General features: G+C 41.2%; 1 protein-coding gene and 1 long non-coding RNA gene across 16 annotated transcripts in view; one reads left to right on the plus strand and one right to left on the minus strand.

The window, feature by feature from the left end:
* The window catches only part of LOC126918331 (mucin-5AC-like), a 304,827-nt gene that overhangs the window by 265,075 nt on the left and 22,381 nt on the right, over nucleotides 1-17,371 (plus strand). For 14 of the 15 annotated variants that reach the window (XM_050726086.1, XM_050726087.1, XM_050726088.1 and 11 more), the window contains one exon: nucleotides 9,150-11,146. In XM_050726086.1, the coding sequence (XP_050582043.1) occupies nucleotides 9,150-11,146 (1,997 nt within the window). Of the gene's footprint in view, nucleotides 1-6,488; nucleotides 8,853-9,149; nucleotides 11,147-17,371 lie in introns of those variants that run through there. The other variant, XM_050726101.1, reaches the window with a different exon arrangement.
* LOC126918427 (uncharacterized) lies at nucleotides 1,669-4,502 on the minus strand. Its single transcript, XR_007711328.1, has 4 exons — nucleotides 4,233-4,502; nucleotides 3,380-3,562; nucleotides 2,332-2,554; nucleotides 1,669-1,902 (listed from the first exon to the last, which is right to left on the minus strand). It is a non-coding gene; the product is annotated as an uncharacterized LOC126918427 (long non-coding RNA).

Raw genomic sequence — 17,371 nt, forward strand, 5'->3', positions numbered from 1 at the left:
GAAGTATCAATTGTGGATAATCTGTCTTAAGACAAGGAATATAACAGTCTGTATTTAGTTAACTTTTTCTTCTCATTCTTTTAAGCGCAAATATGACCTGAACGAATCATATTATGTCATAAATATCCCGGACTAATATTGACATATTAATTGCACGAAAAATTAATACTACCTTTGCAAGATACATAATCTGAAAGAAACCTTGAATTGAACAATTCTCACATTTTAAATGCAAAGCTTTATCTATATCTCATGAATTCCCTTTGTAAAAACTTCTTCTTCTTCTTCGTGTGAGTCCCACGAATTTCTCTCGATACAATCTTCTAAGAACAAGCTCGTGTCTTCAACATTGTTTTACAGAGCATGAACGCAGCTATACATATCAGAATAGAACGTGTTTCGTCGATTTGATTTAGCGGAGGGATGTGTTACGTGGCCTCTTCACTCAGTCTAGCACCCATTCTCTCCTTTTCGTCTTTATTTCTTCTGGACCGGCAGTGATTTGTTGCGATAAAGTCGCATCGGCAGGCGACGCACGTGTATCGCGTGTCGAAGGACATGTTTCCGTTCACAGGGTCCTATCGAGGATGTTGCCGAGGAAAAGGGCCAAGGTTATGATATATTTGTAATCATGTTACTCGATACGTGCCCTTCCGTTACAACTGCTCTCGGTAACAAACTGCCTGCCGACCTTTTTTTCACTTTATGGCCGTGTGCACGCACGTATAACACTTCGCGGTGCACGGAATGAGAGAGTTGCCGAACTCTCCGCGTCCCGTGTATTTATGGCTGGAAAAAGCGACGTCGTAAACGGGATTTGTACGCGACTCGCTAGTCAGAAAAATCCCAAGAACCGTCTATATTGTTTTATCGACAACGATCGTGGATCAATTGTTTTGTTTCTTCTCTTGATGCTTATTGGGGCGTATAGAAAAAGGAGAGCGATTGAAATATTAAAGGATTTCACTCGTTAGCTGGAATTGACGCGTTTATTGTGTAAATATGATCCGGATCTATGTCATCACGCAATTTTACGATAATGATGTTTCTCTGAAGGCGAATAAAATTCATGAAATTTCATAAAAATCAACAATTCGTGAGTAAAGAAAATAGTAAAATTTTTATAAGGTTAAGTTTTTTTACAACAACTATTCTTTAATAGTAATGGAGTAAAAGTAGATTGACAGCGTACTCGAAATGGTAAGTAAAATAAAGTAAAGGAAATTCGTAGCGACATATGAAAACAGGCTTCATTTGAAACTATGAAAAATACTTAAATTATTTTCTTGTTAAAATCACCATACAATCATGGAACTATGTAACTTGTCTACAACAAAGGAATAGAATGACAATTTTGTGAAGTTATGCTTAACTTTATTAAACCATCGGTTCGTTGATTCACAAACGTTATGGAAAATTTCTGGTCAACGTGATAACGGAAACAGTCTGAAGATCATCGAATTTATCGACACACGCGTCTACACGTAATTCCGGGCGAGAAAGCGTAGCAGAAGGGGCTGTCGAGTTTTAAGGGCCGTCATCAGTGCAATCCCATGAGTCTGGAGAAATTGCATCGTAATCCAAGAACACCGCGAGGCGGACTGGTTTTCGGCGAGGCAATTCCAACAACCCGTAACAATCTAGCGGCGACGTCGACGAAGGCATATTATTATAGCCGTAGCATGGACAGTTTATTCCGGGTTCGTTTCAGGATTTACTGCGCTCTGCGTTCTCTCTGGTAAGAACTCACGCCAGACTGACGTTAGTTTTCACCGTATTTCCCGTGCAGATGCTACTCCGTCTTATCTCAATTGACATAATGAAATTGTCAATCAGAAGTTATTAGTTGGCCGTGGGAATAAGGCGTCGGCCGGCTTGCCGTTTCAAAAACTAATTTGCCTTCTATCGTAACAAGGTCGTTAAGGCTTCTTGTCTTGCGTCGTTCTAATAGTATCTTAGGCTATAGCAGCGATATTATGGAGGTTAAGAGGTGAATGTGAGAAAAATCGAATGCTAACAGTTGTTCAGTCACATTAGTTCACGCGTGGTAAGCATGTTTCTACTTCATTTTGTTTACTCAAGAAAATAAGAAGAATAGTTGAAGATTAATTTGGAAAATATAAAATAAATGAATATTTTTAGTTAATTTGAATAAAGGTCTGGATATAATTGTATTTGATTCTAAGCGAGAGAGGGTTCACATTAATTTTATAAACTATACTTTTCCAATGAAAGTATCAGAAGTGGGAATTTTCGTCGAAAATAAAATTCTGTAGTGCTTCGCTTGAGATTCGAATATATAGAATGTTACTATAACCATAAGAAGGATACACGTGCTGCTACTTGTCACTATGACATTATCGATCCAATGGCTCGGTTCGTAGTCGGCTGGTCCGAGTACGGTCCCTTCTTACTATCCCCTCCTCTCTTCGTCCCTCTTTGTACATACCCGACTTTGCAACCCCCTCTGTGCAACCCTTTAGGGTCGCGTTCCTCACAGATATCAGTGTGAAACTTTCAGGAACGTCCTTTCCGATTTCCGTTCTTTGCAATCCTAGAAGTATTGAGATACATACAAAGCGTACACTTGTAATATAAAGTCACATTCAATATTTTCCCGATATAAATAAATTTTTGTCTTTATGCACTTCTCAGTATTTTAACCTATTATTCTATGCAGACATTGCAAATCCGGGACATTAACCTAAGACCTAACTCTTCCCTTATTCTGTATTTCATCCAACATGTAATATGTATTGTTTTAACTTAAATAGAATTAGTATATCAATGAACGATCTTAGTATTGTTGGCAATATTTGTTGCTGTGTTTGAGTAATATTGCTAGGAGAATTAGTATGTTGTTTCTGCGTATTTTCTACTCGTTATTTTTATAAATATCCTTAAAAAGTAGTGTCACTCGCAAATAAAATTAAATTTCCATTTCAACGGTACAAAATTACAAACTAGTTCAGTCACAAAATTATACTTCACAACTGGTAAACTCTTATTATTTAACGACACGAATCGTACACCATTTCAATCATCATATCTACGAACACGAAATCACTTATCATCGTCACACACTCGAGAAAAAGAAAAGAAATATAAGTAATATAAATCGACGGAAGGAGGGAACACGACTGGCCCGAGTTCCTGAGAACAGCGTCGACGCCGGTACCGACGCCGACGTAACTGCGAAAATTTGCGCCCGCTTACCCCAGCTTCACTATAAATCAGTTGAAATTTGTTATGCGCGGCACGCAGATGGTTTTGTTATATGAAAATATGTGCCGCGTAGGGATGGTATAAGTATCCCTCGGTAAAACACATCCCTTATACCCCATACCCTCGGGTTGGCTCGTCTCGCCCCGCTCCTTACCCCAGACAGGCCCGAGGCGTCATGCTGTTCTGCGCTCTCTTTAATTACTCCCCGAAACCGGGACGCGTGACGTATTGCCGTGTGCTGAAAAGGACAAAAAAGCGACCTCCACCTTGGACCTGGCGCGTTGATCCATAGCCGGCCCGTTAATCGAACCAGAAATCTCAGGACCACCTTGTTACACTAGAAAACAATATCTCGAACGTTTGTATTTGGACCATTTTCGAATTTTAAGGATTGATAACATTACTGAATAAGATCTTAATTGAAGTTATTGAAAACATGTCATAATTTGATAGAATTAATGCATCAAATATATAAAACTGAACACTGATTGTGTCTTATTCTATTTAAAGAATTCGCAAGTCAGTGGAGAAGTATAGACCTAACTTTCCCTAAAACTGAGATTAAATATTGGAAATAATATCTAAGATTGATATATCTGTATTGATTAAGAGAATTTTTTTATCAATTGTCAAGTTGTAAAGATATAATATAACGTGTTCTACTATTATATTTGAAAGTATGTACATTGTTCTATTATAATTTGCATTATTTTATTCATAGTTTTCTCAATTTAAAGATTTTGTTGTTTGTATTATTTTTCTTTTGAAAGCTTCAAGTAGTCCTTTACGGCGACATTTGATTAACTTTTCTGTTACTGTGATTAATAACTAAACATTTTTCATTTTCATCAAACGTAGCGTATAGCAACTTATAACCAATTTCAAACCTACAGGAAACGTCTCAACTCCTTATTCTAAATTACAATACTACTCCAGAATCAAACAGCAAGACAATAAGTATATCAATTTTATGAGCGACAAGTTTATGAGCGACATTATCACTTTACCTTCGTCGATGCATTTAAAACTTGAAGAATATGTAGGGTATTTTTCTTGCTCAAGTCCAGGCACACTTAAACCTGCTTGTCAGAAAACTCGATGAAACAGGACAACGATGTAAGACGCTTCTTATACGGCAAAACAGGGTCCAGCGATAGAGGAGGAGCCACTTAAAACGTTAGCCCCGGCAGCGTTAAATATTTGATCAGAATTCGATTGCTTTAAGACGTCAGTCTGCAAGCTGGGGGCGCGGCTGGTGAGGACACGAGAAGGAAAGAAACAGGATGAGAGCGAAGTGGTTGACGTAAGAGCGGATAGTTAGTAAAGGGACGAGAGCTATTCCCTGGAGCTGGATGGATGTCCGAATCGGGCAGCTGTCCTAGTCACAGCGTTCTTTCTCCGCTTGCACTGATACCACGACATGAGCCCCGCTTTAAAATCCTTTTCCCTTGTCCTTCGATGTGAAAGCAGCTCGACAGAGAATAGCATCGCTGGATCCCCTTTGGAAATAAAGCCAATTCGTTAGGTTTCTCGGGCTCAAATCGTGTTCAGTAGAATGCCACCGTCGATGGTCAGACAATGCACGCCACTAGTCCCGCTCGATTAAATAAGAGTTCTCGACATTCTCGTCGAGTCTGCGAACTTTTTGATATATCTAATACTTTGAAATATTCAAATATTTATTATTGCTCTATATCAACGAATATCGAAGAATTAATTTCATTAAGTCGTAGCAGTCAATATTTCGGAGTAATGCTACTAATAATAATGATTGAAGCAAAATGTAGTAATTTTTTCGATAGAGAATAAAATTATTGTGGGCAAATGGAGTTTTATGGATATGAATCACATGGACTCTGTCGTTGTTATTCCACAGTCACGCTGTGCCTTCATTCAGCGTTTAAGAAGGCGATGGGAGCGGGAAGAGTCTGAGTCGCAAAACTCACGCGAATCCACGTGGTGCCAAGTGGGGTGCATTAGCCAAGTTCCCCATTATCCACGCGTGAGAGACCCCTAAATTATCCGGCATTCGCCTAGCACCGACCCCCCACCCTTGAATGTCGGCGAGAAAAAGATGTACGAGTTCCTCTCGCGAGAACACCCTCCGTGGATGCTTAGATGGAGTAGGTACAACGAAAATCATTCTTATTCCTTAGTATATAAAAACGAACAAATGGAAACAAGTATTTTGTACATTGTATTCTCAAATGGTTCTTTAATAATCTCGAATAAAAATTTGGAGCGCGATGGTCTTTAGAATGCGAAATATGAATATTGCTCCATATTAGATTCACCGTTTACAGAAGAAACCACCCAATAAAGATTTGAGACGAATAGAAAGTTGAAAGAAAATTAATTTATACTTCGAAAAAGCTAAACCATGAAGATATTGATGCACAATATTCTATTACCATCGCAACTGAAGAATATATATTCAGCTTTTCTTAATGAAGTGATCAAGACAAATAACTCTCGATGTCGACATTTTACAATTGTTTTGACATAAATCTAGAAACAGACTTAACCTCGAATACTGTTAAGAGTACCGTGATCCTGGCGTAGTTTATCTAATTGGAATTGTCGAGGACTTGAAGAAGGACGCCAGACCCAGCAAGAAGCAACGACGAAAGATGAGGAGTGAGTGAGCGAGACTGAGGAAGTGAGCACGAATAGGGAAAGTGTATAAGAGAAAGAGAGAGGGGGCGAGTACTTGAAGAACCATCGGTAAGACGAAGGGGGTGTGTAAGTTTGGGCTATCTCTGAGAGCACAGTTCCAAGGAGGCTCCTTTAGACTCTAGTGACGTGACGTCGCCTAATACTCTAATCCCTTCAGTAGAGGCACCATCGTCCGCTTCTGCAGCCTCGTGTTCCTGGGTAACCATCTCCTCCGCTAGGAACGGCACTTGCTAATTAATTGACGAGTACGGATTTTGAGGTGTCGAGAATCTTCATGTCTGTCAAGAGGGAGGACTGTTATCAGTCAACGCAGGCTGAACAGCAAACGTATAACACTTATACCGAGTACTTTCGATTTATATTGATTTCTTGGAATTGACTTTTTGGAATATTATGTCTAACATAAGAATTACATTTTTTTTCATTTAGATAGAAATCACTCGTGCAGTCACTCGAGTTGAAAATCGTAAATTATCTGACTCACCTATTTAACAAAAAATGGTGAAATTGTTAACGAGAAGTTTATAATCTGCAACTTATAACTTTTTAATTCACCAATATTACTAGAAATTATTATACAGAAAGGCCCTGGTATTAGGAGAATAATTCTTGATATGAAAATGAGTCCTAAATTCTGTATTGCACATCTTTTTACATTAACCAAATAATGCACTCAGATTCTTTATAAACTCGAGTATTACAATTAAATCAAACATCGCTCACAGTAAAAGAGGACTAAACAGCTGCCGTCGTCGATTCGCGAGAAAAGCAGAGACTTTAACAGCGGACGTGACATTTCCTTGGACGCAAAAACGAAACCAATCTTTACGCGATACCACGTTGGCGGACGTAGGTACTCGGTCCAGGAAAAGGGCTGCTTTCTAATTATTCCCCACAGGCCATAAGGGATGACACGTAATTGGAGGGTGGACGAGGAAGCATTGATCCCTAACTGGAAGGGATTCAAGCTCTTCCTTGCTCTGCTTCAGCCACCTAACTCTCTCTTCCTTTCACTCGCCTTCTCTCTTTCTCTTTCCTTATCTTTCACTCGCTCGCGTAGCTCTCGAACTCTCGAACACCGAATGCTGGACCAATGAGCATTGGCCGGCAAAGAAAAGTGATAATGTCTTAAGCCGTCGGTGCGATTTAACTTTCGATTTTAGTCAGAGAGAGCACATTCTCTTCCTGCGGTCCTTTCTAGGAGTTCGTTGCTCTAAACTCTTCGAGCTTCCCGTGGTCTGAGGAGGGTTTAGGGTTTAAGGAAAGCCCTCTCACTCCAGAGATCCTTTCGAAGCTCCCGCTAAGCGCTCACGCTGATCCTGCTCTTCTTCTTCTTCCTGTACCGTCTCTCGGAACCTCTCGGGTTTATCTAATTCGAGTTGTAGCTTCCTGCTATCGCTCTAAACCGTACGAGCTAGTCGATAGGGGTGGCCCCATCGATTGAAAATATACGTAGTCCCGTGCGATCATTCGCGATCGGGAAACGGGCCGAGGTAATCGTGCCTGTCCAGATGAATTCGGCTCAGCAATGTGCACGCTAGCTTTTGTTACATAACGGATCGATAAATGTCGTCCAAATATAGCTACATCCTAATACCTCACTACAGGAAAATTCGACTAGGAAATATTTTATCATAACGTTAACTTTCGTTTAGAATTGAGAAACTTGAGAAACTGATCTAACGAAAATTAACTTAATTCCATAATGTTGAAGTACAGCGAAGTATGGAGACACAACGGACAAAGAATCTCTTCAAATTTGATTTCGAAACAAACGCGTTTATATATTACGTAAGTATCGATAATGGCATATTATAATTTTCAAAGCACCTTCCTCTACATATTTCGAACGCAAGGAAAAAATTCGCGTATGTTCAAATGGTAATTACGAAGAATCAGTTCGCACACAAAATCCCGGTTTTCGCTGCGTAATTGCGACAGCGAGCCTCTTTAAATGTGAACGCTTTACGAGCGACGTTCGCAGTAATCAGAAGTAAATACAGCAATGATCACGGAGCCGTCGCCGCGTTTCCGCAGTTTAATTCTAATTGAATTTGACGTTGCTCGTTACGGGAGACCAGACCTCGGCTGAATGTAAAAAAGACAGGAGGTCCCTGGCCGGGGACCAGGATCACCGGGACTTTTAAGGCAAGCGAAGGAAAACCAGGTAGCACAGGTACACGTAGATCGTGAATGAGACAGACGAGTGAGGGGTCGGTGAGGTGGTGGAAGTTAAGATGTGGGTGAATATAAGCGGACCGAAGGTGTACCAGCGCCCGTTGCCCAACACACTGAGAAACACCTTGGTGTGCATCCAGGGGCCGTGTCCCCTACTCTCTCTCTTTCTATGCTTAGGGGGTGGTGAGGTGAGAGTGACGGGGGATGTGCTGAGAGGCCGGGAATCGCGTTCCAGCTAAAGCTAAAAGGGGTGGACAGTGCGCAGAACCCGCCCCCACTTTTCGCGGCGAAGCAGAAGCTGCCAGTTGCTCGCGCAAGCCTTCATCCCCTCCGGTGTCGCGGTGGAAGATCGCCACCCCCGAACGAACTTAAACATAGCACACAGTAGCTCGCGAGCATCCTGCGTGGAAAGGCTCTCCGCGCGCTTGTGCGACACAAAGGCATCTGTCTATATATCGTATATCAAGTCGGTGTAGCCGACCGAACCACGCGTGACTGGTGCGTGAACACGCGAGCGCGCGCGCGCGTATATCACATCGAGTGCGTGCACGATCTGTGTCTCCACAATTCCGTGTTCCTAATAATAATCATAGAACGAGAGAGTAATATTTAAAGAAAGAATATAAAGAAAACGGAGTGGTATTGTTCAGTCGAAGAAGATACACAATCGCTAGTACATTTCACTCGGGGCCGAAGATCTCAGACCTCTAGACTGGATGGAGAGGGTCCCAAGATTCGAGGCCATGTCCTCGATGGACCTCCACGGCATTCAGGTGAAGTTTCTTGAGAAACTCAGGTTACTTTAGGCTTCGAATGCACGGTTAATGAAAAAACGAAAAAAAAAGTAAATAAAAGGTAAAAGAATAGAAAGCGAGGATTAAGAAGATGGGACGGGTGATCTGAATCGTTTGGAACTGACAGAGATTCTGTTCCCCAGCTACGGGAATTGGTTTTGTTAGATGTTGAGCGATCTTGAGCGAGCGGATTGCACTCATTGATCAAAACTCACTGCATCCATGCATCCGATGAGAGAGCAGATTTCCTGATCCTCTGGAATTTTTGTGTTCCAGGGTGGAACTGACCAGCGTGCCAGGTGGCCAGAATGCGATGGCTCATCTCAAAAAACGGAAGCTGGAAGCAGAATCTGTCAGCCCAAATCCTAAGCAACCGCAGCAGCCACAACAACAACAGCCGCATTATCAACAACAGCAACCCTTGATCAACAAGAAGGCTGTTCAAGCGATCATTCCGCAAGAAATGGAGACAGCTGATGCTGCTGCTAAACGAAGGAGGAAAAGCGTTCGCGATGAAGAAACGCGCAAATCGCTCGAAGCCAGTGACTCGAGTAAGAGTATACCGTTGCCTCAAAAGAAACGAGCATTCGCTGCTGGAAATTCGGGAAGCCCAGCAAGAAAGTCCAGCAAACACTCGGAAGAACCCGAAGACGACGAGACTTTAATCAGAGAAACCGAAGCTGCTTTGAAAAGCCTGTCTGGAAGTTGGCCTGGTCCGAGAGGATCATTGTATCAGCGAGGTAATTCCGACGAGGACAAATACGAGTCGAATTTTGAAAACCTGTTTGAAGAGAAAAAAGATAACCCTAAACTGTCACCTTCCTCCATGTCCACTTCTTCAACCACTAGCAATGACGCAGGTTGTTCCTTGAAAGACGTGATATCGTTCCGCGGACAGCAAGATCGTAACAGTAAATCTCAGCAACAATTGAAGCAACAAGATATGAAGCAACAACAGCACCCGAGCAAAGCAAAAAAGGATTTAGACAGTTTGTTAAAAACGGAGAATGAATGCGGCATTATCCAAAACCAAGTAAACAACGTGAATCCAAACGAATCAGGTAAAATCAGGCCAGTGCCGATGAGATCTTTATCCAATAAAGACAGAAATGACAGGAATATAATCGGTACTCACGTGGACAGTCAAGGTCGGCAGACTGACAAATATTCTAGATACGATCCACCCGATTTCAACGAACTTGTCGACGATTCCTCCAACGAATTAGAGATCGACATGTCGGATCCAGCTGCCGAAAAAGACGAAGCTGACAGGGACAAGCTGAACGAGAGGGACAGGGATCGAACATGTAGAAACGGCCAATCGCCGCAAAATTCTAGACAACAACAGCAACATCAAAACCAATTATATTCAAATTACCACAGGCACTATAACGAGAACAGTATGAAGGTTTCGCCAACCGCCACTACCACCTCCTCTTCTTCACCACCGTCGAATTCTCCGTTCTCTGCAACGTCGGCGTTCAGACCACCCAATACGGACCACGCGAAAGCGACTGGCCGCGGTACGCCGTCAGTGGCCGTGGCTTCGACAGCGATACCACCTATCGGTCCGTATCCAGCATCCGCTACGTTTGTCGGTTACCCCACTGCTGGTCCAGGACCAACGATGCCAACACCCCAACCTGTTACGGGAATCTCGACCACTTCGGAGGACAAGCATTCTTCCTCTGTATCGTTATTACAATTAAAATCGTCAAAGGAGGAGGTTCATCATGTAACAAGGCACGAGGTGGCACCGAACTCGATGACAGGCAACAAAAGTCCCACCAGTGGCCTTCCTGCTATCACCAGTCCCGATTCCTCGAAACAGTATACGATTCTCCAACCAGCTGGTATCGGGTCGAGGGCAGCCAGTGCCATTCAGGACATAGCCAGAGAGGGAGTGGTTAGTGTAACGGCTGTTAGCAGTTGTAGCACGACTAACGGCAATACGGCCAATGGCATGAACAGTAATAGCAATGGAACTTGTACTAATAACATACCTAACAAAAGTACGAACAACAACAGTAGTGGTAACGCGAACAATACTGCCAATCCGGTCAGCAATGGCAACGGGAACAATGTCACGAATAGTATCGCTATCACCGCTATTTCAACCAGTACAACGACGTCTAGTTCAACGACTGGTGCTGATGCGACATCAGGAAGTGGAACTGGTCAGCAAGAAACTGTTATGAAAATGGCAGAAAGGCCCGTTACCTTTGATGGCACCAGACCGGGAATGTCCATGTCTCCGTCCAGTCTTAACAGAGGTGAGAGATTCAATGTCCTATTCTGTACAAATATCACCGACATTTTCGATATCTACAAGCTTGTCTTCATGAAGAATTTTGTTTTCATAGAGTTCATTTAAAAGGGCTTACGAATTTTATAGCGATATAAAGCATTCGTAGTAATAATAGCATAGGTTCGACTCGTTATTCCACTCGTGTGTCCTGTCGAGACTTTAACGGCTGCAAATACGAGCAGCGTTTTAAATCGCTTTCCCTAATTGGGACAATTTCGTTGACGAATGAAGGTAGAAAGAAAGGTAGAAGTTAAAGAAATTCGCAAAAACATTGATGAGACTAATGCCGATAGTAGTAGTAGGGTTAGCGTTCGTGTGTTATTCGCTATGAGAGGGGGACAAAAGGCATTTTCGATTCTCCCGCGTACAGTATTCTTCTCCTACTGTCGCTCTTTCTCTGTCACACACACTCTCTCTTACTTTCTCTATGAAGTTAGGGGAGTTAGGGTAGCACGGAAAATCAATAATTACGAAGCGAGGGGCGATGACTCAAATGGTGAAATCAAGGTCTCTCAAAGTAAAGTTATTCTCCGTATCCTCTGCTACAGCCACTTTGTCTTCGTCTTTGCACTGCTTCGAAACTATTCGCTTGATCATGGGAATGTCGCGATGATCGTAAAGACTGGCAGCACGCGGGGAAACTTGCACCTATTACACGCACTCAAGCACGTGCCCTTTAGAATTCTGTGCTATAAGTCGGAGTTTACTTTTCCATATACTCGCTGCTCTTACAAAATTACTTTCTCCCCTTTTTTTCAAAATTTACTTTTCTAAAGTTACGTATTCTAATTGTTTCCCTACTCGGTCAAACTTCTATCTTGGAGATGTTCTTAAGATAGAAATGTAGTTGAAAGATTCTTACGTTGCGCTAATATTTTACCGCATTTTTTTAAATAAGATTTTTTATTGAAGTATTTTTAAACATTTAATTCTACTTTTATGTATCAGAATTTAATATTAGAATAAAATATATTTGTCATGCTATGAATCATTATCGAAAAACTCATTATTCAAAAGATCCCAAAAATAGATTATTCTGCTAGTTATAATTCTCATCGTTAACATCTTAGCTAAATAAAAATTATTAAGTATGATTTAATGAACAACGCGAACTTTACTCACTTGTCTAAAGTAAAACACTAGAAATACTGGAACGATCAGTGACAACAAAAAGAAATCAAAGAAAATTCCGGGTGCGCCAACAGGGAGACATTCCATGGTGTGACAGGTTGGAGTTCGAGTGCATTCCAGGGTCTTAGGGCAGCGACGACACGATGTGCCTAGACGGGGAAATTTGGGGTTGATACCACGTCATACGTATAAGCCGCAGCTGTCAGCAGCTAGAAACGTGACTAGCATCCCAGCCACACCACGCTACCTTATTACCACCATGCGGCTCTGCTGCCTGTCCTCATTATCCCCTTAACGTTTTCTCTGACTGAACCTATGAAGACGAACAGTTCAAAAATTCAATCATTGTCGTCCCGCATCCTGTGTAAGTTGACCTAGATAGATGGATTACAGTAGATACTGTTTATAGATATAAACACGTTATAAAAGACAAATAAAATATATTATAAATTTCAAGTATTCTATAATAGGGTTCTTCAGGCAAAGTATAGAATTTTTACTAATTATTATTCACTTAGAAGGTAAGTTTTAAAATATCGATCATTCTACTTAATACATCTTAACACAGAACCACTTTGTAAAATTTGTAAAATATTTGTAAAATATTTGTAAAACCACAATTTGTAAAATATTCACGTCTACTAAAATTTCCCTAGTTCCTGTTGCCGGACTCTATCTATCCTTAAACTTCATATAATATGCGTACACCACCTAAAATACAATAGCCCAATCGATCAATCAATTTCATCACACTCAATGACCACAACATTACCTTGCATATCAAAATATTTGTACAAACAAAAACTTCTAACACGCTTCGAACGTTTACGTTGAAGGAGTTTCAGCGGCATCTGTCAATCTCTCAGGGGGCGGTTGATTATTAAAAGATTCGTAGGTGGAGATAGGCCGAGCAATCCAGCTCGACGGAAATCTCGATGAATAAACGCGGGGCCGTGATAAGTGGGCACGATTAATCGCATACTTACAAGCGTGACGGCGGTACAGGCGTGCCGGACCCTATGGAGCTATAGTTTTAATCGCAGGCTCGTACGCCTGTGCCATTCGCGCCGCTCGTTCCTGAGCCTTCCGATTTAGCGACAGGATTGCGTGCACGTCGTGCTCCTTCCTTTTTCTCGTCTCTTTCCTCTTTTCCTCCTTCATTATTCTGCCTCTACTCTCTCATTTTTTAAAATATTTTCTCTTTTTTATTCAACACACCGCCGACACACACGGTGCACAGGCATAAGAGCGTGTTGACACGCCATAAAACCGCTATCGGGAAATCCGTCGGCCGCAAAAACCACCCTTTCCGCGTTGAAACAGCGCGGCAGGCAGGGTTGGCCTAGCTAATAAAAAAATAAACTGCCCTGTAACTCAATTTTACGCTGCCTTTGCGACCGCACGCATAAAAAGGACCTTTACTCGCGCGCAGGGGCTCTACCCTCGCGTTACGGCCGCGCGCGTCGCCGTGTGTAAATACGTACTTTGTGATTGTTCCCTGGGCTGTTCTCTTTTTTTAGAATCTTTCGTCTTCTACGTTTGCTTCTCGGCCTTTAAGATCTCGTTCTAAGCCGAACGAGAATCTACGATCATCTTACGTTATAATTACACTTTCCAACCCTTTTCGATAACTATTACGAGGAACATCGTTCCTATTTTCTCTCGTGATACATTTATCTTCGTGTATATAAGGATATATTAAACTTATTAATTGAAAAGCACAAAGATACTTTCCTTATATTAACACCTTTCTTTAATGATTAAAAGAAGCCTGGAAGGGCTCCCCAGTATCGGTCGATTAAAATAAATACGCGCCTATTTATTCACTCCTGCCCTATGTGGTCATTTAAATCTGTCCATCGATTGATTATGAATACGCGGTTCCCGCGTTTAACCGCAATTTTTACCCACGATGGTATCTAGGATTTCAGCACGGTGCATGCACGATTGTGGAAAGAGAAGGAGAGAGCGACGAGAAACGAGAACACGAAACGAGAGGAAAGGGGAGAAAGGAAAGAATTCGGCACGCGTCGTGCAGTGGACCGAATGAATAAAACAATCCTGGTGTTTATGTACACCTCTGGACCTCCCGTGGTGACCCTCACGTGAAATGGCAACAAAATAACACAATTACACACTCGGCCACGGCCTCACCCTCGCTGCCCGCTACTCATCCTCGTTCTCACCCTTTGGATCCGCTCTTTCCTCTTTTCTCTCTGACCCTCTCGTCCATCCCGCCACTGGATCCCATAGTGGAAAACGTGGAGAAAGAGGAAAAAAGAAGAGAGGTCTGGCTGACCGACTCGTTACAAGTCTATTCAGAGATCCGGAAAGAACAGCGCGTGCCGGTATTCATTTTGTTGACCGGAACCATTATCTGCCCCTTCGTTCTTTTCTTCTCTATCTCTGTTTCGTTCTTCGTCCATTTCTTTCTTTTCTACCGAGCTTAGGTACCGACCAGCCGCTTTAAAACCTTACGGCTAATTTATTAATCCCGCCGGCGGCGGCCAACCGCCACCCTTAGCCGCTTTTTAGCCTGCTACTAATTAAAAAGCACGGAATCCCGTTCGCTCTTCCTTCACCGATCTGGGGGATTGTTCGTTATTTCTTTATTAGCAATAAGTGTTTTCTAAGTATCAAAGTGCTGCTATTCTAAGTAATTCGCTAATAGTTTCTAGCAAAATAAGAAACAGTATTTAAAGATGATTTAGAAAAGTCATTTTAAAAAAGGTACAGATGTAATAATGTAAAAAAAAGAAAAAAAGGGTGGTATAATATACACATTATATACATATATAAAATATACAAATGTATACATCTTTTTGAGGTAATATGAATAGATTAAGTTAGTATGTGAATCACTGACGCTATATTTGATCGCTATGATTAATTTTGCTGATTGAAATAGGAGTGCTGGTGCCGAGTACAAACAATTCAACTTTAATTTATTCGAAATGAAAAGAAAAATAAGATATTTATGAATTACGAACGTTTTGTATAAAATAAAGGTGTGGTGTCTACATTTTTATGCTTTGAAAATGATTAAACTGCCGTTTTATTCCTCTCGGCCAAATTAAAAATATTTTAATTTATCGATCTGTTTAATCTACATCGAAATGTCAACAAATACAGAAATATTTGGCGTTAGTAATATTTTAATATCTCGAAAACGTCCAAATATTTCTTTCTAACCCATACGGTACTCATACAAGAGTACGAATCATTAAAAACACGTATCATTTCCATAGTGGCAGACATTTTTCATTTTCATTGTTCCCACTGTTCCAACCATAGAACGCTAGAAAGGCAGTCATATTCGCGATTCAAAAGCGAAATTTACGCATTTTTCCTTTCATTAATATCTATTATCTTGGAATCTCTCGACATGACGAACTATCGCCGTATTTAGTTCCCCTGTTCCTTCGGTTTTGCGAATAAAGTATGTCGCTAATGACATCACGTATCGTGATCTAATTTTCCAAGAAGGTGGACCAGGCTATCGTCTAAGCAGGGATCGATTCGGTCCCTCTCTTTCTCGAAGGCGAAATGACGGCCTGATGAAGTTTCTCGGCGTCATGGTGGCTGTTTCGTGGGTCGGCTGTAGGTGGCTGGGGGGATCCGGGCTGAAGGAGGATTAGTACACGACAAAGTTTATAAAAGTGTACTCACTCCATAGGAACCCCCTACAACTAACCTAAAGCTGGCTTCCCTTAAGGTTGTTTCCTTCTGAATCCCTTTTCGAACCCTCTTACACACGTGACGGACGCACCTATGATATGAAGGAAGCTTTTCAGGTTAAGAAACGTAGAATCGACCTTAGCTTAGGACTAAATGAGTTAATACGCGTAAGATAAAGATTGTGATCTTGGTAAACTCGTCTATGAAATGGATGAGCATCTTACGAAGCGCGTAAACTTTGTATCAGCGGTCTCGGTCGTTTATGAGGTAGTAAATGATGTAACATTAATGAAATAATCCTTTGATGTATTTTTTAATAATCGTAAATAACACAATATCAGAGTTGTTATGTGATTGAATTTTGAGTTCTTTTATATAATTAATTACTAACTAATAATATATTTTGAAGGTTAAAAATAACTTTACTACAACATCTACATCGATTATCAGATTACTGTTCCAATTTTATGAATAAAATTTCGATAAACAATATACTCTATGATATTATATAAGCTATTCCAATAAATTTATCTGATCGCATAAAGGTTAACCGTGCATAGGAACAACAGTACACGGAAAAAAGTTCGCCAATCACGAATGACACAATCTTCGACATGTATTATTACACACTCTAAATTGCAATGTTTAGTGGCTGGTAAACTCTATGAAAGTTTCGGTGTGGAACGAGTGTTAACTAGGAAGAACCTATTACCCACGCGCTATATAATTATTACGATTATAGTTTTTTTATCGCGAGTTAAGCCGCCGTAACGTATGGACTAATCTCATCTTAGCTGCCATAAAAAAGAATTATTCAGCGATAGTTGTTAAAATCAACATCGCGCTGGAAGCGAAAGGGCCGAAGTAGACGGTCTCATCCTAAGCGATTGGTACTTCTGGGCTACATAGAGCGTACTGGAAACCTGTAATTGTCTGGTCACGCGAGGTCACCCTGAGAACACGAACACGATTATACGTGACGTGCACCATACCAGCCATTAAGTTACAGCCAGTACACGACAGATGGTACAGGTTGCTTGAGCATGCCCCCGATGCAATTTCGTGACAGCGGTAAGAATAGCGAGAAACAAGAGGGAAAAAAATGAAGGAAAAAATTCTCAGAGTTTCTGAACATTAATTTCACCAGTGACGTGCTATTGCCGAACAATAATGGATCGTTCGGTGATGAATTAATTTTACAAAAGAATTCGCTTGTGATTACAACTATAGTCCTGCCAGTGTTTTTATTATCTATTGATTTTATTAATCACTGGTTAATGCAAAATTGGAATTTTAATTAATTTGTATACATAGTTCGATAGTAGATTTATCATTCAAAACTATTATGTGAAAGATTGACGCTTTCATTCCGCGAAGAATA

Source organism: Bombus affinis, chromosome 7, assembly GCF_024516045.1.
Source record: "Bombus affinis isolate iyBomAffi1 chromosome 7, iyBomAffi1.2, whole genome shotgun sequence".
Lineage (NCBI taxonomy): Eukaryota > Metazoa > Arthropoda > Insecta > Hymenoptera > Apidae > Bombus > Bombus affinis.